The 24,320-nt window shown below is 43.2% G+C and overlaps 1 protein-coding gene across 5 annotated transcripts in view; it reads left to right on the top strand.

Annotated features, from left to right (window-relative positions):
* The window catches only part of tub.S (TUB bipartite transcription factor S homeolog), a 57,657-nt gene extending 33,489 nt beyond the window's left edge, over positions 1 to 24,168 (top strand). For 2 of the 5 annotated variants that reach the window (XM_041591316.1, XM_041591317.1), the window contains 11 exons: positions 1,096 to 1,147; positions 1,741 to 1,903; positions 7,306 to 7,443; positions 15,804 to 15,965; positions 16,718 to 16,839; positions 19,372 to 19,563; positions 19,658 to 19,770; positions 20,670 to 20,784; positions 21,466 to 21,564; positions 22,585 to 22,756; positions 22,992 to 24,052. In XM_041591316.1, the coding sequence (XP_041447250.1) occupies positions 1,096 to 1,147; positions 1,741 to 1,903; positions 7,306 to 7,443; positions 15,804 to 15,965; positions 16,718 to 16,839; positions 19,372 to 19,563; positions 19,658 to 19,770; positions 20,670 to 20,784; positions 21,466 to 21,564; positions 22,585 to 22,756; positions 22,992 to 23,125 (1,462 nt within the window). In that variant the 3' untranslated portion in view covers positions 23,126 to 24,052. 5 annotated transcript variants of the gene reach the window in all.
* Positions 24,169 to 24,320: the final 152 nt, after the last annotated feature.

The following is a 24,320-nucleotide window of genomic DNA, read 5'->3' as shown; positions in this document are numbered from 1 at the left end:
AATAATCTACTATTGCCCACTGTAACCCTCTTAGGCTGTTCTCCTGTGGGAGATATACTGACCAAGAGAAGTTATGGAGAAGAGAGACAAATGGGGATGAGAAATGGTAGAGAAGAGGGGGGAGAGTAAGGCTAAACAGTCGGGAGAGGATAGGAAAAGAGAGGGAATGAGAGACAGAAGGAGAGAAGGGAACGGGGGTTAGGGAGTAGAGAGACAAATGGAGATGAGAAAGATATAAGGGGAGAAGAGGGAGTATATGGGAGAGTTAGGCCAAACAGTTGGGGGAGAACAGGAAAGGAGAGGGCATGAGAGACAGAAGGAGAGAGACAAATGGGAAGACAAAGGGAGAAAAGAAATTAGATGAGATGAGACTCATGAAATCCCACAATTCAGGCAAAATAAAATAAAAATATTTTATTTACATAACAGATGCATAGAAAACATCATGCATTGTATATCTCTGTTACACACTCTATAACCAAGTGCAACACATAAGACTAAGAATATTATTATCATAGATAAAATATTTAGCTTTATATGACTACGTGGCATCCCATGAGTGCTAGCTCTTGTGGTTATCACCTCTTGCTGAAGGTCTGGGGCATGGACACAGGGATCTCACATTATACTTGTGAACTTTCTTAACTGCTTGGCTAGCATATCTTCTTCGTTTTCATCATCATCATCATCATCATCATCATCATCATCATCCATTACAAGAGGGGAGGAGCCAAGAGAGAGCCAATAACTTTCCAGTGATTCACAGACAATTCATGATCATTAAGCAATTTAGTGCCATGGATGGTGGTCAGTGGATGTGGCTTCACTGGGGAGCGTGGCAACAATAGGTGTCTGGCTCTTTTAAAGACTTGTGATGAAGGGTCAGATGTGGGTGATTTATATGAGAAAAGCCAAGTGTATTAATAGAAGTACAAAATAATGAAAATCAAATAAAAAGTTCAGGATAGCAACTCCCTCCCCTTTCTCTCTATTCAAACCAATTGCAGATGGGTAAGTGGCTGCTACAATGTTCCCACTGTATCTCCTTCTCTCTTCTATTTAATTAACTGTGTTTTATTTCTCTCTCACCCCCAGTGTTTTAGATGATGAGAGCAGCAGTTTGAGGCAACAGAAGCTCGATAGGCAGGTGAGTCTCTTGTTCTACAGGCAATAACATTGCTCTTGTTTGTCTCTTTTTCTTCCTCTTCTCTGATTCTGACTCCTGAAACAATATAGCTGAAGCTGGTTTTAAACCCAGTCTTTTCATTAGCTGGCTTGGGCTACATTGTTTCAAGAGTCAGAACCAACAGTGCAGAGAACATAAACAGCCAGATGGATATTGCTATCTATAATTACTGTACTTTCTAAGGGTTAGTTTTGGAGATTTGGGGAGATTTTGTCACCTGGCAACTAATCGCCTCTTCTTCAAGACTTCTTCTCCCCAAACTAAAGCCCACGCGACGCTGCGTTTTCAGAAGTTGCCTTACGAGGAAACTTCGGACTTCGGAAAACGAAGCGCCGCATGTGCTTTAGTGCAGGCGACTTTTCATTATAGCGGATGGGAAGACACGCAGAGTCAGTTCGGGGAGATTGTCACCCATTGGAAGAGCCGATTAGTCACTAGTCGACAAAATCTTGCCGAATCTCCTCGAATCTCCTTGTGTGAACTAACCCTAAAGGGTTAGGGTTTGTGACTATGGCAAACTGTTAAATTAAATGCACCTGTACCCCCCCCAACAGCGGGCGTTACTGGAGCAGAAACAAAAGAAGAAGCGCCAGGAACCTCTCATGGTCCAATCAAATGTTGACAGCAGAACCCGCGGGCGCAGAATGAAGCAGTCGGAAGAGCAGGCGCCGCTAGTGGAATCCTATAACAGCAGCAACAGCAGCACAATCTACCATGGTAAGTTGCCCCACCCCCTGCCCACATCAGGTGGAATATTACAGAGAGAGGTGGGCAGCAAATTAATTTAATTTAGCTTATCTCTAAATTAAATCAAGACAAAGGGAATGTTGGGGTATGTGGGCAAATGGCATATGGGGAGAGGGTAAGAAGAGAGACAGAATTCTGATCTCAATTATCCTTCTCTTCTCCTTCTCATTAAAGCTGTACTGTTCCTTTAAATCTGGCAACATCACAGTTAAACCTGTCCTTGATTTGCTATCAATTAACCCAGGGATGGGGGTGCTTATTAGTCCTTCACTTTGGTATAATAATGAGTTCCCCCGGAATGCGCCGTGTTTTTAGGAAGGGGGCCTCCTACTTCTCCAGATAAATTGCCGGTTCCTTTATAAAAATGCCTTGTTAAAATTAATGACACTATTCGGTTGGTTTAAGTTGGTGTCCATACTTGGCAGTTTTGTAGTTACAAAGTCACAGCTGTTTTTTTCGTTTAAAATTATACAAAAAAAGATACAGTGGGAAAAAATAAAATTAAATGTGGGTGCATTTTGCTAATAGATCATTAAAAAATAGTATCATGCCATCCATTGCTTTTTATTGGCTCTCACTGTCACTTGCTCTTCAATGAGGAAGACCAGCAGTCCAATCCTGTTATTTATCTCAATGTTCAAATCAAGCTTGGACAGGATCAGATTGAACTAGAGGGGCTCAAAAGCTGGAGGTGCCCAATATAAGCCCAACCATTGAAAACAACAATAATGTACCGGCTCTGTCAGTTTGGGAATGGCGTTAATGGAATAACGGATATAATCGGGCTGACGAGAGAAAAGTCAGGGAGCAGCGGAACTGTAACACTGGTTATTGAATGTTAATGAAATTTGCAGCTGATTTTTTGTTCATGTAATTCAATAACTCAACTCACTCTCTATGTGGGAGATGCGACACCTCCTCCCTGACCTTCCCTGATTCATTCGATCACTGCCCTGAATTCTTTTTCTCTTTTTCCTTTAACTTTATCTCTCACACTATATAGTGAAATTACAGGTTTTCCTCAATAATTATACAGAGAGGAAGTTAATGAAATAGTTGGGATTCCAAAATTTCCTTTTTCTTTCACATTCTATGTGGGAACTAATGGTCTGTGACAAAGAAATTAGTAAAATAGATGTAATGGAACTGCACCAATGCAACTGTTACCCCAATGTTTCTATATATCTGTAACCATTTTATGAGCTAAGGGGAGCCAGACTGAAAGCCAGTTAGGGGGAGATTTTGGGTGAGTGGTTATTTGTGCCCTGGGTACCCCTGGAACCAGTGGCGGAACTACCGGGGGAGCAGGGGGTGTGAGCGGGCCAGGGGCCACACCCCCTCAGGGCCCCCCGGCAGTCCGTGCGCCACTAACAAATGCGGACAAATGCGGCCGTACGGAGGGGGGTGGGGCCCGGTTGCACATCACGCACCAGGGCCCGCCCCCCTCTAGGATCGCTACTGCCTGGAACTATAGCAGGGTGACTGTTATCCCAATGTTTCTATATATCTGTAACGTTATGAGCTAAGGGGGCCCAGCCTGAAGACCAGTTAGGGGGAAAGTTGGGGTGAGTTCTTATTTGTTCCCTGGGTAAAAAAGGTCGCCAAAAGGGAACCTGCCCAGCTTGGTAGGTAAGGTGTACAGCACAAATCTTGCGAATATTCAAAGTAGTTTTGTTTAGAAAGCTATAGAGGGTTTATAGATGAAACAGAGGAGTAGTAGCAGAGGAGAACTGCACAATTGTAACACTCTTCCCCTACATTAACGTCTCCTGTTACTGCGAGTTGACATTTACAACTTGGAGCTGCAAACAAAACAATTAATCACAGATTTGCTGAAATGTTTGCAATAAAACAGAAGTGAAGTGGAACTGCTGGCAAAAAAAATTCCTGGCAACGTGAAGCAATTCCGCTCCTGTCATGTGTCAGCGCATATAAAGAACGCGTTTCTTCTTGGAGGTAGTGATGGGCAAATCTGTGGCATTTGGCTTTGCCGAATTATTTGCGAATTTCCCGCAGGCGTCCATTTTTTTTGGCGGCAAATTTTTCAGACGGTTTAGCAAATGTATTCGCCACCGGTGAATCGCAGGAATTCGGCGCAAATTTGTGACTGGCGGATAAATTGGCCCATCACTACTCGGAGGCTCATCGCTGGGAGAAGCTGCCCATTCTTTAGCGAGAAATGTAACCAAGATGAGGCCGAATGTAATCAGCTTTCAAGAATGTGTTCTTAAAGGGACGATATTCTTTATTTACCTACATTTTAACTCCATCAGCTTTTCAGGCTGCATTCCTGGGGTTGGGGGGAACTGAGAAAATAGGCGCTTTATCTGTATATCTGTGACAGAGGATCTTGAGAGCACTTCACTTGGCTGCCTAAACCTAGAGACATCAGAGCCTGAGAGAAAGGAAGCCTGCACAGATTGTTAGATAGGCTTCACAGTACTGATATGGCCAAGGGAAGCCTTTGACAGCTATGATTGATTGTTGCAGTTATAAAATAGGGTATGTAGACCAGCTGTCGGAAGGGGGTGCAGTACCATGGTGTAGGTTGTTAGATTCCATTTTTGCAGTAATATTAGTTTCTGGCCCTGTGACAAAATAATGAACTCATCAAGCAAACACTGGATATGATTAGCCATTGTTCAATAGATATTAATGGCACAAACTTGGGTAATGCACTTGGGCGTTTTCCATTTTAGAGGGTTCTGATATAGGATAGGTCTTTAAGTAAACTTAGAGGTGACCGCATCCCTCGGACTGTTTATATTCTGAATCTTTGCTTTGCCTTGGAAATGGAATGACTAATCTGCTTTAATGACCAAATAAACTTTACTGATTATGTTTTAGTTTCTAAAGAGGGGTGAATAGGAATGTCAAATTTCATGGTATTTAAATCAATTTTGTGCAACTGCTGCCCCCAGTACCCCTCATATCTTGTAGGATCTGTTATACAAAGAGCTAGAATCTCAGCCATAAAGCAGGACAGGACTGCTGCTTACAATGGGGATCAGATACGATCTGTGCAGCCACTGGGACAGAATGCTCTGTTATACAGATAGCTAGAATCTCAGCTGCCATAAAGCAGGCCAGGACTACTGCTGACAATAGGGATTAGATAGGATCTGTGGAGCCACTGGGATAAAATGCTCTGTTATATAGATAGCTAGAATGTCAGCTTCTGATTACAGGGAGTTCTTTACGCTGAAGTCTTCATTAATAATTGTGCAAGTTTCCCTTAGAAGACTGAAGTCGTGCCACCCACTCGCTGTGTTTGTCGAGGCTGAGGTTACTGACCAGTGACACTGAGCGGAGCAGCCTGTTTGATGGCAGAATAAAATGAACCATTTCTCAAAAGGAAAACTTTATATAAATGTTGAATTATGGAGCTCAGCTCTGGAACAAAGAGCCCATTCTGAGACACTGCATTTTATTGAAGAATGACAGCCGGGAGCAGCCTGTATGTGCTGAAAACAGCAATTCCACAGCTTTTTGGCAATATAAGGATCTTGGGCAGCCCCTGTGGCAGCAGTCATTGCACTTCTGTACAGCGGGAACTGGCGAGTTTAAAGGACAAGCAATCTTTAATATAAAACCATAAATATTAAGGCAATGCAGTAACTACTGCATTAAGTTTGCTGTCAGCTCTTGTGTCTGTAAATGCATTTTCCCACTATCTATAAATACAAATATAGAGAAAAGGAATGTTCCGGTAAAGAATACTGTAGGTACTTGGTAGAACACCATGATTTTGTCACATAAGAACACTATTAAACTTATTGTTTTTTCAGTTTTTGCCCTCTTGATTTTTTGGAATTTTTGGTTTCCTAGCAACCTCTATTTTTAAATCAAAAGACAATCCCTATTTTTTCCAATTTACGGAGCTTTTGTTGAGTTTTTCGCTTCCCCACTGCGAATTGATTGTTACGTTTCTTACCTTAAGTGCTTTCCTTTGCATCCTGTTTGGGGGAGGGGGGTATATGTTACAGTTGCACTATATATATATATAATACACAAAAGCCATGAATATCCTGTAAATTATATCCTTATAAACGGTGAGTTCTGATGTCATCAGTTATAAACAGAGAGTTCTGATGTCATTTCTGTCACATGACTCATTGAAATTTGTGTATTATAATAAATAAAGTACCCCCAGTTGTAAAATATGAGGATATTAGAAGTTACCTCGGAGTTTCATGACCTGTATAAAAACACTCGGCCTTCGGCCTCGTGTTTTTATATGGTCATGAAACTCCTCGGTAACTTATAATATCCCTATATTTTACAAAAGGGGGTACTTTATTCACTATATATATATATATATATATATATATATATATATATATATATATATATATATATATATATATATATATAGAATTATTATATGAATTATGAGTTTCGCTGTAGTAGAAACCAGAGTATGACAGGGAGGGGGGGCACATTGGTGCTGTAACACCTTTTGTTCACTGAGATGAATGTTGTTGCTGGGAAATGAGATTCAGCAATTGTTAATAAATACAAAATGTTCCAACTATGCCTTTTATTTTTAGCCACAGTAATTAGGTGAAAACTCTCTCTGGGGGGCGGAAGGGGGAGGGGTGCAAATCTGAAAAGGAAAAAAAGATTGAAATAAACTGTGTTTTTTCAGGGACTTGAACTTCATAATTTTTATTTTATGCAGTTTAGTTTAAAATATGATATTCACGTGTACCCCCCTTTTTCCCCTCCAAGAGGCCCCGTTGATGGTCTTCTTCCCTTATATGTCCAAGGGGGTAACCCATACTCATGTCCACCCAAATTTTAAAATTCTTGGCCACCTCACATTCATTATCTTAGCCCCATTCCCCTTACTTTTATCCTTTCAGCCCCTGCCTGGGAATTTCTTCCTTTGTCCCCCGTAGTTGGGATGAGTGGGAGTTACACATGCCATTGGGAGCAATGCTGCTGCAGGCTGTCTCTGCTTGACTGTAACACATCACAGACTGGGCCTGTGTCATCCTGCTAAACATTCATACAGGCTTGTGATTGGCTGAAGCTGTACACATCTGAGACTCGCCCCAGTAAAAAGGTTAAGGTGATGGCAATTAAGGGGAACTGTTCTGTTTTCGCCAGGAAGGAAGTATAAAGAGTTAAAGAAGTACCAGGAAATTCCCTCCCCATATAAGTAATGAAAAGTGAAGATTTTACCCTCCCCCCCAAAAGGGGTGTAACTGTGATGTCAGTGTCCCTTTAAGGCTAAGGCACCTGAAGCACTGTGCCTTTAAATAATAAAAATGTAAAGTATCACAATTCTGCTTGTTTTGTAACTTTACTGTGTGTTCTATCTCTCTCTCTCTCTCTATGCCACGTCCCTACGCTTCTTAAACGAGCAGTGCAGGAGGCGGAGCAAGTGGACGCACAGGTAGTAACAGAAACGCAAGCTCCGAGGCCAAATAAAAACGCCAAGTCTGCAGGGAGTGCAGGCTGCCCAAATGGCAGTGCCAGGAAGGAGAAAAAGGCAAAGCAGAAAGGTTAGCTGCACGCCCCACCCTCCAAATATCATTTTTAAGCAGCTTTGCATGTTCATCCTTCCGCACTCAATAGATGAATGGTAGCTCCTCCCCCAGCATGTGACCAACCCATAAATGGGCACAATCCCCTTTAAATATCACAAAACATAAACTGTGGTACCGTGTTAGCCAGTAGCAAAAATAACAAATAAAAAAAACAAACAAATACAAAAAGTATTGTAGAAGTGATGCCTATATTGGCTAACAGTAAAAATACATTGCAAGCTTTTGGAGCACCAAGGCCCCTTCGTCAGGCAAAATACCAATGAAAGCTGATCTAACATAAAATATGCTGTGCCTTTCTAGCTTGCATTTTGCCTGACGAAGGGGCCTTGGTGCTCCGAAAGCTTGCAATGTATTTTTATTGTTAGCCAATATAGGTATCATTTCTACAATACTTTTTGCATTTGTTTTTTTTTTTATCTATCTTTAAATATCAGTGATCTGAAGGGTCTGATCAGCTTTTTGACCAGAGGATAAATTATCAATATATATTTTAAGTTTCATCCCCACCCAAAAAGATTTTGGAAGCAAATATTCTTCCTTTATTGGACACCTATGGAAACATGCGAAGCTGCAAGAGTTTTGTACTGCATGGGAAGCAAACGTGTCCTTGCATGTCAAGTATTTCGTGATTGCAGCATGATTAGTGTCTCCTTGTTTCACCCCCATCCCATAATAGCAACAATGTGTCATTAAAGGAATTCTGGGGGAAGGAAGATATGAGCAAAGCGCGTTCTATAACCACATACATAACTAGTTCAAGACTGTTTTTCATAAACTGGTTGCAGAAAGTGCAAAAAGTACAGCAAGTGCTTTTCTGACTACCCCCTACTGGAAATGATAAGGATATTAGAAGTCACTAAAGAGTTCTGTGACCTTATAAAGGCACAAAGCTGCAGGCTGAGTTATACAGGGAACTCTGAGTATCACTCATGTATTATAAGGGATGTACCCCCCACTGTAAATGATAAGGATATTATAAGTCACTGAGGGTTATGTGACCATATAAAGGCACAAAGCTGCAGGCTGAGTTATACAGGGAACTCTGAGTATTGCTCATGTATAAGGAATAATGTACCCCCTACTGTACATGATAAGGATATAAGAAGTCACTAAGGGGTTCTGTGACCATATAAAGGCACAAGGCTGCAGGCTGAGTTATACAGGGAACTCTGAGTATCACTCATACATATCATGTATCACTCATGCATATTAGAAGTCACTGAGGGGTTCTGCGACCATGGGAGTCTGATCTGCTGGAGGGAATCTCGGTTGCATTTAATGAAACTTCTCTCCCAAGTCAATTCTTCCCTCAGTCTGATTTGTCCAGAGAAGCCTCACATCTGAGCGTGGGGATTTCTCTGTGGAGGATCCAAATACAATGTAGTGAATCCGACACTTCTGCATTTGACTGAATAAGAAAACTGAACCCTCATTTGCATACTCACCCTCTACTGGTCAATTTCTTTAAATATATTTACTTTCTCCAACGTAAAAGTAAAGGGTTTTCTTATATGTGATATAAGTGCATTAAAAGGGTGGTTCGCCTTCAACACTTAGTATGTTATAGAATGGCCAATCAACTTTTCAATTGGTCTTCATTTTTTTATTTTAAATAGTTTTTGAATTATTTGTCTTCTTTTTCCGACTCCTTTGCTTTCAGATGGGAGGGGGGGGGGGGTTCACTGACCCTGGAATTCCATTAACTATGGCTCTGTGCTGCTACTGTTTTAATATTGTTTGTTTTTTTCTTTACTTATCTTTTTATTTAAACCTTCTCATATTAGTATTCTAGTCTCTAATTCAAACCAGTTTCAGGTTGCTAGGTTTGGATCCTAGAAACCAGATAGCTGGTGAACTTATAAACTGGAGAGCGGCTGAGCAAAAATGTGAAATAATTAAAAAAAAACACATATAATAAAAAAATGAAGACCAATGGCAAATTGTTTCAGAATATTAGTTTCTACATATTACTAACAGTTAATTTAAAGGTAAGTTGATAAAGTTGATGGGATTGTGAAATGTGTTTGTGGCATTGCCTTATGTATTAGTGACATACAGGAGGGACAAGCATGAGCTCTGGTCATCAGGGGGTTAATAGCCCAGGTGGCTGCATGTTTGCATCTCAGGTGAGGTGATGTGGGGGCGGCAGCTGCTGAATTCTTCTCAGGGGAGCAGAAAGGTTATAGGAAAATACCTGCCTCTCTCATTCATAAGTAACAAAGGGGTTTAGGCAGGGACTTCACTTTCCTTGGAACAGAGTGGGGGGATTCGTGGAACTGGGGTGAGATTTACGACAGGGAGAAAGAGGTTTCCACTGAGCTGTCAGACAGACGTGTAAGAGTCCGTGGAACATTGTGTGGATGGGACATGGGAGCAGGTGCAGATGTGAGCTTTGCTGAGGTGTAGGAGTGGGTGCTGGACTGTGTAACTTTGTATCAACAGAACTGAGGATACAGTAAATGCCCCTCTCATGTTAAACACAGACCTGCCGCTACCAGGGGGCCCCCTCATACACAGCAGGGGGGTTCATGAGGGGTGTGAAGATATTCTGGGACTTCATTTAAAAGCTCTTTTGCCCCACCTCTAAGAAAGGAATATAAAATGTGTCTGTGTTATAGTTCGGCCAATGCTTTTCCATCACTTGCAATAGGATACCGGTTAATATTAGAGCAGCAAAGAGACTGTGCCGTAATGTATTGTAATGGCGTCTCCGTATCCTTCATACGTATAGTATCTCAGTGGAGCTGTGCAGAGGCGCATCGATTGACACCGGGAACGCTGTGGTGCCGAACCTTCAGTGCTGACGGAACAGCGCTTTTCTGGCCAGAATGTAGTGAAGTCCGTGGCTTCAGGCTGCAGATGGAGCTCAGGCTAGCGTCACCCAGACGGAGGCGTTGTTAAGGAGCCCACACATAGTAACCATTAACCGTGTAATAAAGCAACAAAGTAGCAGTAGTCTCAACATTCGTAAGTGCTCTTCAAAGGGGGACAATCAGAGTGTCACTGCAATGTATAGAATGATCTGTATAGTGTTGATCCTTTACTAGATGGAGAAATGGATTGACTGTCGTGAAGAGGAAGGTGGAGGTGTAGCAGTAGACAAGAGACCAGATTAGGGGAAGGACAGACACAGCAGAGAGGGAGAAAGGGGGCACAAACTAGGTCCCATAGGTCTGCCCCTTGGTTATGCCCCTAAATAGAGTCTTTTGGTGGATGCCTGTGGTGGAACACCTAGTGATATTACTGTATGACCACAAAAACTCTCCTATAATCATTAGGAGTCTGTCACCTGACCAGTGCAAGTTATCTGGACCGGAGCCGCCCAATAAAGTTTCGCAACTGGTGCACACTGGAGAAGTAGGCAAGGTCAGCCACCTAGGGAGACAAATAATTGTAGGGTTTGCGACACTTCGCCCTTCCAATGGTGTGAGTACCACTTTCTGGGGGCGCTGCCAGTATGGATGGGTACACCATTTGCCAAGGCATTGTGGATGGATTAGGTGTCACACTGGTCCATAGCAGGGAATTAGTCACATGTTGATATTTCGGGTTCATAATCGGGATTACCCTCCACTGACAGACTCCACTGGTTTGTACCCCAGTATGGAACGCATATTTATAAAATCTGACGCTTCATTGTTGACCAACTTGTCATTTGGACTGGCTCCAAAGACCAGTTCACCATGATGGTCGACGGTCTGAATGCACTTCCAACTCCAATCAAATTCACAGCACACATCGATGAAATCCCATTTTTTGACATCCTACTATTGAAACAAGACACCCAGCTCACAACCACCATTTATCGCAATATCACTGACAGGAATATCTTGCTCAATCATACGTCTTGCCACCCACTACATCTCCTCAAGAGCATACCGTATTCCCAAATGATCTGCACAGTACGAAACAACACGAATTCAACACTACTCGACACTCAATTGGATGAACTCACAGATCGCTTTCTCCAACGGGGTTACCCCCTACATGAGCTTCTCGACAGCCGCCAGAAGCCACATGCTTCACGCAGGCTGAACTACTGAGCTCGACCCACAGTACCCACACAGTAGAAAAAGAAAAAGAAGACAGACTCACTTTCCTCACCAAGTATTCTCCTTCCACTAAATCCTTCACTAAAGCAATTCACAACCATTGGTCTATTGTACAGAAAGACAGAACCCTTCCACCTCCTTTCAAACTACCACCACGGTTGCCTACAGAAGGGGCAGAAACCCGAGGGACCAGTTAGTGAACACGGATCCCACGCACTGTTATCAACTCCCCACAACTTCTTCGTGGCTACCTAACTCCAAGCTCGGCTGTTACCGATGCACGGACTGCACCACCTGCAGACAACTACTGACAGGGCCCACATTTTCCCATCCACACTCTGGGAATCAGATAGTCATCAAACACAGGCTGACCTGCACCTCAAAATTCATCTTTACATTATTAAATGTCCCTGTGGACTGATATATGTGGGGAAAACCATCACTCACTTCAGAGATAGGATGGCAAACCACAGATCCACCATCAGCTGCACTTGGAAAAGGAAGTGGTGACACCCCAGTTGCACAACACGTGGAATACAATCACACACTGGCATCCTTAAGAAGCATGGTCATTGACTGTGTTCGCACTCCCCCTCGGGGGGTGACCAAGAACGCCTGCTGCTGCAATCCGAACTGAAATGGATTCACTGTCTGGACACCCTCAGCACTTGTGGGCTCAATGAACTAATCTCCTATGCTCCATTTTTCTAAAAGAAATGGCCTTTTGACTCACTTTTATTTGTACCCGGCCTTCTGGGCAGAATACACTGCTGAACTGTAATAGATCCTGGAGATGGTTGACTACCTCTGTCCAGCTTTTCTTTCCCCACTACACCTTTCTGTTCCAGGCACTACAAGGGTCCCTACTAGCCCCGACAACCTCAGTGGCGGTTCACAGCAAGGGTAATCCCGATTATGAACCTGAAATATTAACATGTAACTAATACCCTGCTACGGACCAGTGTGACACCTACCCCATTCACAATGCCTTGGCAAACGGTTTACCTGTTCATACTGGCAACACCACCAGAAAGTGATACACGCACCATTGGAAGGGCGAAGTGTCACAAACTCCTACAATTATTTGTCTCCCTAGGTGGCTGACCTTGCCTACTTCTCCAGTGTGCACCAGTTGCAAAACTGTATTGGGCTCCGGTCCAGATAACTTGCACTGGCCAGTGGCCAGATGACTTAGACTCCTTATGAGTATCGGAGAGTGACCCGACTCTCTACACACGTCATAATAATAAGAATTTTTATTTTGTGGTCATACAATAATACCACTAGGTGTTCCACCACAGGCATCCACCAATGGCCTCTATTTAGGGGCATGACCAAGGGGCAGACCTATGGGACCTAGTTTGTGCCCCCTTTCTCCCTCTCTGCTGTGTCTGTCCTTCCCCTAATCTGGTCTCTTGTCTACTGCTACATCTCCACCTTCCTCTTCATGGCAGTCAATCCATTTCTCCATCTAGTAAAGGATCAACACTATACAGATCATTCTATACATTGCAGTGACACACTGATTGTCCCCCTTTGAAGAGCACTTAAGAATGTTGAGACTACTGCTACTTTGTTGCTTTATTACAGGGTTAATGGTTGCTATGTGTGGGCTCCTTAACAATGCCTCCGTTCTGGTGACGCTAGCCTGAGCGCCATCTGCAGCCTGAAGCCACGTACTTCACTACATCCTTGCCAGAAAAGCGATGTTCCGTAAGCACTGAAGGTTCGGCACCACAACGTTCCCGGTGTCAATCGATGCGCCTCTGCACAGCTCCACTGAGATACTAAATGTATGAAGGATACGGAGACGCCATTACACTACATTACGGCACAGTCTCTTCCCATCGCCTGTCTGCTCTTCTATTAACCGGTATCCTATAGCGCTTCCTTTTTCTGGATATTTGAAAGTTTCAAATGCTGTATTTATTGTACATCATAAAATGCTTACCTTTAAAGAATCATAATTCGCAACAGTAACTGATATGTATCCTGTCCAGCAAAGATGTGACTTTATTAAGTATTTGTTACTATATATATATATATATATATATATATATATATATATATATATATATATATATATTTCTGAAGGTACCTGCACTCTGTCCACATCAACTGCTTTGTGGGTTCTTGGTCAATAAATTATGTATAGTTGTTCAGGATTGACCAGCACACCAATTTCATCAATCAATAGTGTTTTCTTTTAACATCACTGTGCATCAAACGTTTCGGCCCACATTGGGGCCTTTATCAAGGATGCTTGGGAGGGTTGAAGAATGAGCCATTAGGGGGGAGATAGTAACAGCAAATGTGGGCAGCATGGAGGTGTGACTGGAGTTTCTTCAGATAAGTGAGTAGAGAGGGTCTACATGCTACTTCTTTACGAGAGCGCATGCAGGAGCGTGTGTTCTCCTGATGATGTCCTAAAATGCGTTCCATATTCCCTTCCCTCTCTGAGATGCTTCCTGTTTCTCAACTGTGTGTGGAATGAGAGAATCAGAGTAGAGAATCTCCTCATGATGAAGCAGCTTCTTTCTCAGGGCAGATGACTGTATCTGTTGTGTTAAGCTTAGAGTATGAAAGCCAGTGTATATTTGTGTGGCAATGCCATTTTATATGTGTGTGTGTGTATGTGTGTCTAAAATTAACTGTTAATGTTAATGTGTGTAATAGCAACTGTGTTAAGGAGGTCTGACAGACTGTATGTGTGAGTTATAAAGACTATGAATGAATGTATAGCTGTGTAACTACATTCATTATTGAATCTTATGGGTACAGTTTGGCTGTGGGCTTTGCCTACAATCATTCTCCCAGTGCATTTGCTACAAAGCACATTAACCCCTACAGTTCCTTGCCCTGCTGCTCCATTGTATCCCCCACCTATCCATGGCCTCACTCTCCTCTTTTACCCTTTCCCTTCTCATTCTGCTGAGTTACCCCCTACACTCATCTCTCTGTCTCTAATAACCCTCTGTCTCTCTCTATATATGTGTATAGACAGAAATATCTACAATATTACATAGTTACATAGTTAAATCAGGTTGAAAAAAGACAAAGTCCATCAAGCCCAACCCCTCCAAATGAAAACCCAGCATCCATAAACACACCCCTCCTTCTTTCACATAAATTCTATATACCCATACCTATACTAACTATAGAATTTAGTATCACAATAGCCTATGATATTATGTATATCCAAGAAATCATCCAAGCCATTCTTAAAGGCATTAACAGAATCAGCATCACAACATCACCCGGCAGTGCATTCCACAACCTCACTGTCCTGACTGTGAAGAACCCCCTACGTTGCTTCAAATGAAAGTTCTTTTCTTCTAGTCTGAAGGGGTGGCCTCTGGTACGGTGATCCACTTTATGGGTAAAAATGTCCCCTGCTATTTGTCTATAATGTCCTCTAATGTACTTGTAAAGTATAATCATGTCCCCTCGCAAGCACCTTTTTTTCAGAGAAAAAAAAAACATTTTTGCACCTCACCTCCTCTCCTGCTCCTGTCCTATATCCATCTTATTGTTTGTTTTTGGATGACTCTTATCTTTAAACCCTTCTGCCCCTCCGGGAACAAAGCAGCTTTCCCCTAGACTGAAATAGAATGTGTAAACTGTCCTGTGAATGGGGTCTCCGCAGACTGATAACAAAGCTACATTTGTATTATTTTTATTCTGGCAATTTGGTTACTAGGGTCAGGGACCTCTTAACAACCCCATAGTCTTGTTATACGCAGAAAAAAAAAGCTTCATTCAAACTTTTACACTGGGCTTGTCTTCATCATGGGAAATTAATTCCTTTATACTGTCACATTGTTATGAGAATCTATTTGATACTTTGTAACATTGTGGATATTCAGCCCCGCCCAGGACTGGACTGGCAATCTTCGGGTTCTGGCTCCATAGAAAGTTACCATATAGTGGGCTGGTAGGAGGCTGTTTGGGCCTCTGAGTACTTGGAATGACAGGGCCTATTTTGACTCCCAGTACAGGCCTGGCCCCGCCCCTGAAATGTCTTTCAGTAATAACTCTCAGTATACAGAGCAATAAAGTGTATAAAAAAATAAAATAAACCACATTACTAAAGAGAGAATGACACCCCTGACCTCAAGAGCTTACAATCTATGCTTTGATCAGAAAGAAAATCAATTTAGCTTTAAGCACACCAAGCCCCTTCCTCCTCTCCTGATTGGACACTTTCCTGATTTTGAGATATTCGGCTGTTTTAACTTTCCTGAGTATCACCCCCCCCCATAGGCATCGATGGGCCATCGGCTTTTCAAGATGAAGCATCGAGTCCTGGGAGCCAAGTGCAGATTCTTACAGTGGGACAGACGAGCCACGAAGAGGAGGCTGCCGAGAGCATGGCTGGTGGGCAGCAGGGCAAACATGACCTGAGGATCACCATGCAGAAAAAGGGTAAGTCGATCAAGCTGGCCAGACTCCCTTTCTGTCAGTCCATGACATCTCCAGGGGTGGGGCAGCTAAGGTCAATAAAGTATATCTATCAAGCTACTCAGACTCCCTTTCTGTTGGTCTGTGACATCTACAGTAGGGAAGAGAACTTGGTGCATTTCCAAGTGGCCAAAACTTTCACAAATCTTCACTAAAATTTTGCATTACATTTTGCTTCACCGACACAAATTTTTTTTTGTGAATAAAAGGCCATTGAGTCCATTCATTTGGCATAAGGAAAACCCCTATTGAGTCATAGTTTTGGCAATTTTTTTTTTTTTAGAATTTTTTGTAGTTTTTCTGTAAAATAAAGACTTTTTGTACTATTCAAAATTTGGGCTCCTGGATTCTACTGACTGATTGATTTTGGTGTTCCGGAGTGGTGCCTGCGCCTATTCAAGAGATTGTAAATACTCATGTGACTGAATCTACTCCCTTCCTGGGTACAGCGGTTCTGTCTTGCTTTATGGCAAGGATTCTAAATGAACACTCCTGGTCAGAGGAATAGTCTGGCAGGGCCAATTAAAATTCATCTGAAAGGTTTGGATTACATCACTGCTGTCTGGAGATGCCTGTCACTGATTTAGCTAGGAGACAGCCTGACATAGGTAAAGATTTAGATGAGAGAGGGAGGCGACTGGCAGCAATTAGGCCGTTTAACTACAGTTTACAAGAGACTGGTGGGTAACCCTTGTGCCTCCTGCCCTTTCTACCAGGGATCTCAAGCAGCATGAACTTTGATGAGGAGGAGGATGAAGAAGATGAAGATAGCTCAAGTTCTTCACAGCTCAACAGCAGTACTCGGCCCGGGTCTGCAACAAGCAAGAAATCCCATAAGGTAATTGGGTACCCCCACAGTGGGGTACTGCTGATTTGGTAGAATGGGGCCCCATGATTACTGACGGTGGCCCTGGCAGCTGATAATAGCAGGTAGCTGTAGAGGAAATCGCACACCCACGACAGACGTCCAATATAGTGGTACCTGGTGCCCGGTGATAAAGGAATCGGCAAACCTCTCAAATGGATACGAAAAAGCACACCGGCACACAGGATTTGAAGCTGCAGGGCAAGCCCTTGCAATTTTTTAATGCAGTGCAGGTGCAACGTTTCGGGGTCACGCCCCTTTGTCAAGCTTGACAAAGGGGCGTGACCCCGAAACGTTGCACCTGCACTGCATTAAAAAATTGCAAGGGCTTGCCCTGCAGCTTCAAATCCTGTGTGCCGGTGTGCTTTTTCGTATCCAGCTGATAATAGCAGCCAATACCCATTTTCATGATGATCAATGTAATAAATCCATAGTATGAGTGGAACACAGCGCTGCACAATATGTTGGTGCTCTGTAAATATATGTTAATAATAAAATAAGCACAGCACTAAGGTCTCTCTGTTCTGCTTTCATCATGACTGCTTCAGGTCACATTCAGACCTTAACAAGTCTATGGAGGCAATGTAAAATATTCTTAGGTTTGCAGCAGTGCCATTATACAAGGATTTTAACAGAGAGTTTTTATCCTCTTTTGGAGGAGCGAGGCATGTGGGTGTGTATCACCTATGGGGAGGGGCCCTCATTCTAATTTAACCCCCACCTGTGACTTGGGTTAAGTTTCTTGACTGGATGCGCTAGTTTCAAGCTTAGTTTCTGCAGCGCCACCTGGTGGCTCAATGCACATAGTTGCCGTGGGCTTCAGTTCAATCACACAGGGGGACATTTCATTGGGTCGGACATTGTTGATACAGGTTTGTACATTTCTGCCCCAAAGCTGAACCCTTCTCTCGTGTCGCCTCCACCCAGAGCTCAGTTCTGACTGACTCTGCGAACTGGATGTGCCGTGAGATTTAATTTGCTCCCGAGCTCAATAGAATGGCCAAATGTAATGAGAAGTAAATTGCTTTCCTCTCCCCTGGCTGACACACACTGCTGTTCTAGTAGCGACGTTTATATACTTTCTGGGCAGGAGACCAAATACTCTGTGAAAAGTGCTTATTCTGACCATTGGCCGATCCGTTACATCCATCTGCGGCTCCTTCCCAATAGCCCTTTTTTATGGCCCCAAAACACGGCTGCCAAATCCCTCTCTCCCTCTCTGCTATTGTTATGTCTCCTGCCTGGAAAGAACTCAGACCTTCTCTTATGTACCACCTGAATACATTCCATTTATCTCCATCTGATCACTTTACTTCACTATAAAACACAAACTGGAAACTATACAGGCTATGAGCAAGCAACATTACTGTTCTTGCTGAATTGTGCTTAGTACAGGGAATACCTATGCTGCCATAATTTTATGGGATCTCTCTGTACAGACTATGAACAAAATAAGGGGCTGTTCCTGCTGAATTGTGCTTAGTACAGGGGAATACCTATGCTGCCATAGTTTTATGGGATCTCTCTGTACAGGCTATGAGCAAACTTAGGGGACTGTTCCTGCTGAATAGAGCTTTGTACAGGGGAATACCTATGTTGCCATTGCATTATGGGATCTCTCTGTACAGACTATGAGAAAACGTATGGGGTTGTACTGATGAATTGTGCTTAGTACAGGGGAATACCTATGCTGCCATCATTTTATGGGATCTCTCTGTACATGTTATGAGCAGTAGGGATGTAGCGAACTGGTCGCCGGCGAACTAGTTCGCGCGAACTTCGACTGTTCGCGTCTGCCGAATGTTCGCGAACGTCGCGCGACGTTCGCCAATATGAGTTCGCGTTCGATTCGAACAAAAATCGTTCGACCATTCGACCATTCGATTCCTTCGACCGCTAAAATCGAAGGATTTTCGTTCGAATCGAACGATCGAAGCCATTCGATTGAATGAAATCATTCGATAGAATGGCTTCGATCGTTCGATTCGAATGAAAATCGTTCGATCGAACGATTAAAATCCTTCGACCGTTCCAATCGAACGATTTTGCGGGTGTTCGAAGTTCGCGAACTGTTCGCGAACTGTTCGCATTTTTTGCCGGTGTTCGCGAACGGCATTCGCGAACACATAAACGGCAGTTCGCTACATCCCTAATGAGCAGGGGTGTAACTACAGAGGAAGCAGACCCTGCAGCTGCAGGGGGCCCAGAAGGTATAGGGGCCCTATGAGGCCTTAATTCATATACAGTTTCAATAAATATTGTTAAAACAAGTCATCCACTAAACATTTTGGGGGCCTGAAAAATAGTTTGCTGTAGCACCCACTAATATCTAGTTTTCTATGAGCAAACTTAGGGGGCTGTTCCTGCTGAACTGGGCTTAGTATAGGGGAAGGTTAGATATTCTCTGGGAGTCTCTATAAAGGAGCTTGTCAGAGGTTCCCCAGAAGGTTCATGGGGGGCTTCCCTGATAGACATAATTTCCTAATTTTTCTGCCTTCCCCACAGGAAACAGTGTCTGCTCCGAGCCCTCCCACCAATGAACCCTCCATCGATGTGGAAGACCTAGAGGAGTTCTCCATGCGGCCGGCTCCTCAGGGAGTGACCATCAAATGCAGGATCACTAGGGACAAGAAAGGGATGGACCGAGGGATGTACCCCACCTATTACCTCCATCTGGAAAGGGAGGATGGTAAAAAGGTGGAAACATGTTTGTTCCCCCATTTATTTCACAGTGGAAGGAGTTGCTGTGCATGCTGGGAGATAACACCTTCTGATGGCAAATGTGTTTCAGGTTTTCCTATTGGCCGGGAGGAAGAGAAAGAAAAGCAAAACATCCAATTACCTCATTTCCATAGACCCGACGGACCTTTCCCGCGGAGGGGAGAGCTTTATTGGCAAACTCAGGTGGGTCTAGCATGGGGGGGGCACAAGGCATGTGTAAAATGTGGGGTCTCCAGTTTCTGGGAGATGATCAATGATACCTGAGTCACTTAGAGTACCCCTTTTCACCTGTTGTCCAAGCCAATCACTTCCATACACAGCAATGGAACAGCACCACCTCTGAAGGATAAACTGCAGTCAGAAATCTGATTTATGCACAAATGTTGCCTCCACTTGAGACCCCCATTTCAGTTGAGGAGGGGAGACTGGTGCCTGGAGCTTGGGGCCCTGGGTGTGTCAGACAGAGCAGGAAGACTAGAGAAGTGCCTGACAGACACAGATATTCTGCCCATGAATAATTAATTTCCTCCATCAATAAATAAGGATTTAATTAAATGAGGACAGTGCCCAGCAACTGCCAGGAACCAATTAACTGTCTGGTACCTGGAACAAAACGTCAGTGAAAAGCAGCACCTGATTGGCTCAGCAGGGGACCAGGATGTCTCCCAAGGGGCCCAGGCTTTTGTTGGCCTCTAATCTCCCCAGTCACATGACCTAATTTCCCTGCCAGAACCATTGTCCCTGTGCGCAAAGATGGAGTTTTCCTCCGGACCACACACTGGGCGCTCCCATCCAATCATAGTGCAGGGTCCTGTACTGTTACAGACTGTTTTTTCTATAGGAAATCATTGTCTTGTAGCTGATTGGTGGAACAATCACAAGGGGTCACTGATACTTAGGGGCCCTCGTTGCTGAAAAAATAATTATTATTCTGGGCCACAACATTCCCATTGCAGCCCTGCCCAGACTATTCCTGCTTAACTGCACCATTGTGATACAATCCCTTTACATCGGGCAGCTGCAGCAGCCGCCAACTCCCAGGCCCTTATGTCATTCTAATTTCTAATTTCTTTACTTTGCAGATCAAACTTGATGGGCACAAAGTTTACTGTTTATGATAATGGGATGAATCCGGGCAAAACCACCTCAAGTTTAGAGGCCAGCAATCTGCGTCAGGAGCTCGCTGCCATCTGCTATGTAAGATATCCAATAACTAGGGTTGCCACCTTTTCTTGAAAAAAATATTTAATATTATGCATTTCTCCTATTAATAACATTGATCAAGCTTAATTTTTACCTGCCAGGTAAAATAGCGCACAGGTGGCAACCCTATCAATAACTGCTCTGCTTTTCATAACGGGTCACCGCTCTGGTGATCTGATCCAATTATTACTGATGTTTTTGAGCATTACTCTAAAGCCTATCTATTCAGCAGAGCAGGCTCACTTTCAGGCAGTGATTGATATTCCTGCGATAGGCTGAACTCACCGATTGTGATAATGGACAGCATGGAGCAGGGACTGACCTCCAGAACAATGTAGAGTTATATCTTGATTAGGCTTGTGGACATGGATAGGCTAAAGGAGCTTGCCCAGCTTGGGGTATAGGCTTTACCCCACTGATAAAGCTAATATAAGAGATTCAAGACGTTACTGCATGAATAAACAAGGGAAACATCTATTATAAAGTAGGGGGTAACCCCATAATCAGTGAATGCAGTTCTGTATCCCGGCACAGACCAGACACTGAGAGGAATACAGACTGGGCAGTGCAGTTGAGCAACAGCGACGCCCAGTGGTCAAACCAAATACAGATTTTACGGATAAAAGCCTTTTACTTATTTGGCTGATTTTTTTCATTCTTCTAAATGACTTTTAGGAGACAAACGTCTTAGGATTCAAAGGGCCCCGAAAGATGAGTGTGATCATTCCTGGGATGAATATGGATCATGAGCGAGTGTCTATCAGGCCACGGAATGTAAGTTCTACTCTGACACAAGGTGCTTTTGTCTCCCAAATCACTAAAAATAAATGCAAGATTTCTGTGTCATCTGCTTGTCCACCAATTTAGCCAGCATTATTTGGAGCCATCCAATAACCACAATTCAGCAGGAAAAGCCCCCTAAGTTTGCTCATAGACTGTACAGAAAGATCCCATAAAACTATGGCAGCATAAGTATTCCACTGTTAAGTACAACTCCCATTTGTTGATTGTCACACTGTCACAGTCGCAGATTTCCATAGCAGTCATAAATGGTGATGTTCATTATGCAGAGAGATCCCATAAAACTATGGCAGCATAGGGATTCCTATGTACTATGCACAATTCAGCAGGAACAGCCCCTAAGTTTGCTCATAGCCTGTACAGAGAGATACCATAAAACTATGTCAGCAGACAGATTCCCTGTACTAAGCGCAATTCAGCAATTTTGAGTTTTATTTAAGTTCACTATAAAAGCAAATGAAATGGAACATAATTTTCTTATAGACTCGGCTTATTATTCCTGTAAGAGTGAGTGGGAGGAGTCACTAATTACAGTCATTAATTCGGGAGACAGATGACATATGCAGTGGTGGAAGGAGCAGAACTGCATATCACAGGAGTCACTGAATTACTGAATCATCCAAGAATCTCATATTAAATAAACTGGTACAACAGATCAGAAACTGGGGAGAAATCAGTGGCAGCTTCTCTGCATATGCTTCCAAATTTTACCAATGAATCACTCATTCCCCTTGTCTTGGTAGGGAATCCCATAACCTGATTGTCCTTACAGTAAAGAACCCCTTTCTATGCTGATGGTGAAATCTCATTTCCACCCCACCAATGAATCACTCATTCCCCCTTTCTTGGTAGGGAGTTCCATAACATGTTTGTCCTTACAGTAAAGAACACCTTTTCTATGCTATCTCCTTTCCTCCCCACTATCCTATAGGAAACCCTCTGATACAAATTGTTACATTATATCTGTTTCTTTCCTCCCATTTCGCTTTGCAGGAACATGAGACTTTGCTCTCTCGGTGGCAGAACAAGAACACGGAGAGCGTTATAGAATTGCACAACAAAACACCCGTCTGGAACGACGACACGCAGTCATACGTGTTGAATTTCCACGGCCGGGTCACGCAGGCATCCGTGAAGAATTTCCAAATCATACACGACAATGACCGTATGTCCTTTTAAAAACTCCCTGCTCCTTATCAGTATGATATGTAATTGCTAATGCAGCTGTGTCTCTCTGTCTTTTTTTCTGATTCTGACTCTTAAAACAATGTAGCAGAACACAGATCAGCTAATCAGCTTTCTCCTGCTATGTTGTTTCAGGAGTCAGAACCAGCAGTGCAAACTACTTTCCTTAAGCACAAATGAATGACTTTTGTTTGTTTTTCTCCCCCGTCCCACAGCGGATTATATTGTGATGCAGTTCGGGCGCGTGGCAGAAGACGTGTTTACAATGGACTATAACTACCCCATGTGTGCGTTACAAGCGTTCGCCATAGCCCTGTCCAGCTTCGATAGCAAACTGGCCTGCGAGTGAGGGGCGAGGATCCAGCCAAATAACCAGTCACCAAGAACTCTTTTTGGGGGTCGCTTATTGATTTTGGACAAACACAGCCCCCGTACTTTCTATATTCTTTGCCATTGGTCAAGAATGGAAGTTGGTTTTTAGTTTACAGAAAGCTGATTTATTTTTATTTCCAGAAAAACGTTATTTCCCCCCTCCCCCTTTTTTTTGTTGGTTTAAATGAACCAGGACCTCCCTGCGGGCGGAGGCTGCACTGGGGTATTTTGCTTCTTTCTGCAAAGGTGGAAATTGCAATTTTATTTTTGTAATTATTTTTATGGGGGAGGTAAAGGGGGTCGGGTTGCGGGGTTTGAGGTGAGACACACCTGTGAATGCCGAAGAGTCGTTTCAAGACACTAAAATGAACTGTGTGTGTTGGGCCTCTAGAGGGCACAGTTACTGATCTAACCCTAGTGCTTCTTTTGTACCTAAGTGCATGAAATATTTGCCTTCTCACCCCATTACCAAGCGAATATGAACCAATGGTCCTTTAGCGCTAACAGATTGTGAGTCGACTAACTAAAGCGTTGAGCGAAGCACAAGGCGTCTCCATGTTTTTATAGCGTTGTCGGCTCCGGGGATCCATTTATGGCACTTTTTTGTGGTCGGAAAGGAAGAATCTGCCCTTTTCAATGAATCCGTCACCCCTATTTTTTTTTTTTAAATGTAAAATTGTAGTTATTAACCCAAGTCATTGCAGATATTGTGGTCAACGTACTGTTTCCTAATTTTTAGATGTAGGCTAAACCCATGGTTAACCCTTCGGAATGGGGGAGGGGCCGCCATTGTGAGGCTTCTTTCTCTCTTTATTTTGTTAAATTATAAATTGTCTTTCACATCTGTATAAGGGGGATGGATATCTTAGAACCATATTGTATATTAAATTTGTCTGGATTCCAATGTCCGTATTTCCTGGCTCTGTATGCATGTATGTGTATGAGTAGACCTTCCCTGAGGACACAATTTGGGATTAGGAGACTTCTCACAGAATAAAGAACCATTTTGACCTCCCCACACTCAAGACTTTTTAACCAATGAGATACCCACCATGGCTATCCTGGAAATACTTGACCACAAGACTGTCCGTATGCTGAATGGGTAGTGGGATTGATCTTCAAAGCAGGATCTTGGAGGCCTAGCCTGAGGGCAAATTAGGGTGATGTTTAAG

Source organism: Xenopus laevis, chromosome 4S (genome assembly GCF_017654675.1).
Source record: "Xenopus laevis strain J_2021 chromosome 4S, Xenopus_laevis_v10.1, whole genome shotgun sequence".
Taxonomy (NCBI): Eukaryota; Metazoa; Chordata; class Amphibia; order Anura; family Pipidae; genus Xenopus; species Xenopus laevis.
Note: the sequence above shows the minus strand (reverse complement) of the source record. Positions and strands in the feature narration are given on the sequence as shown.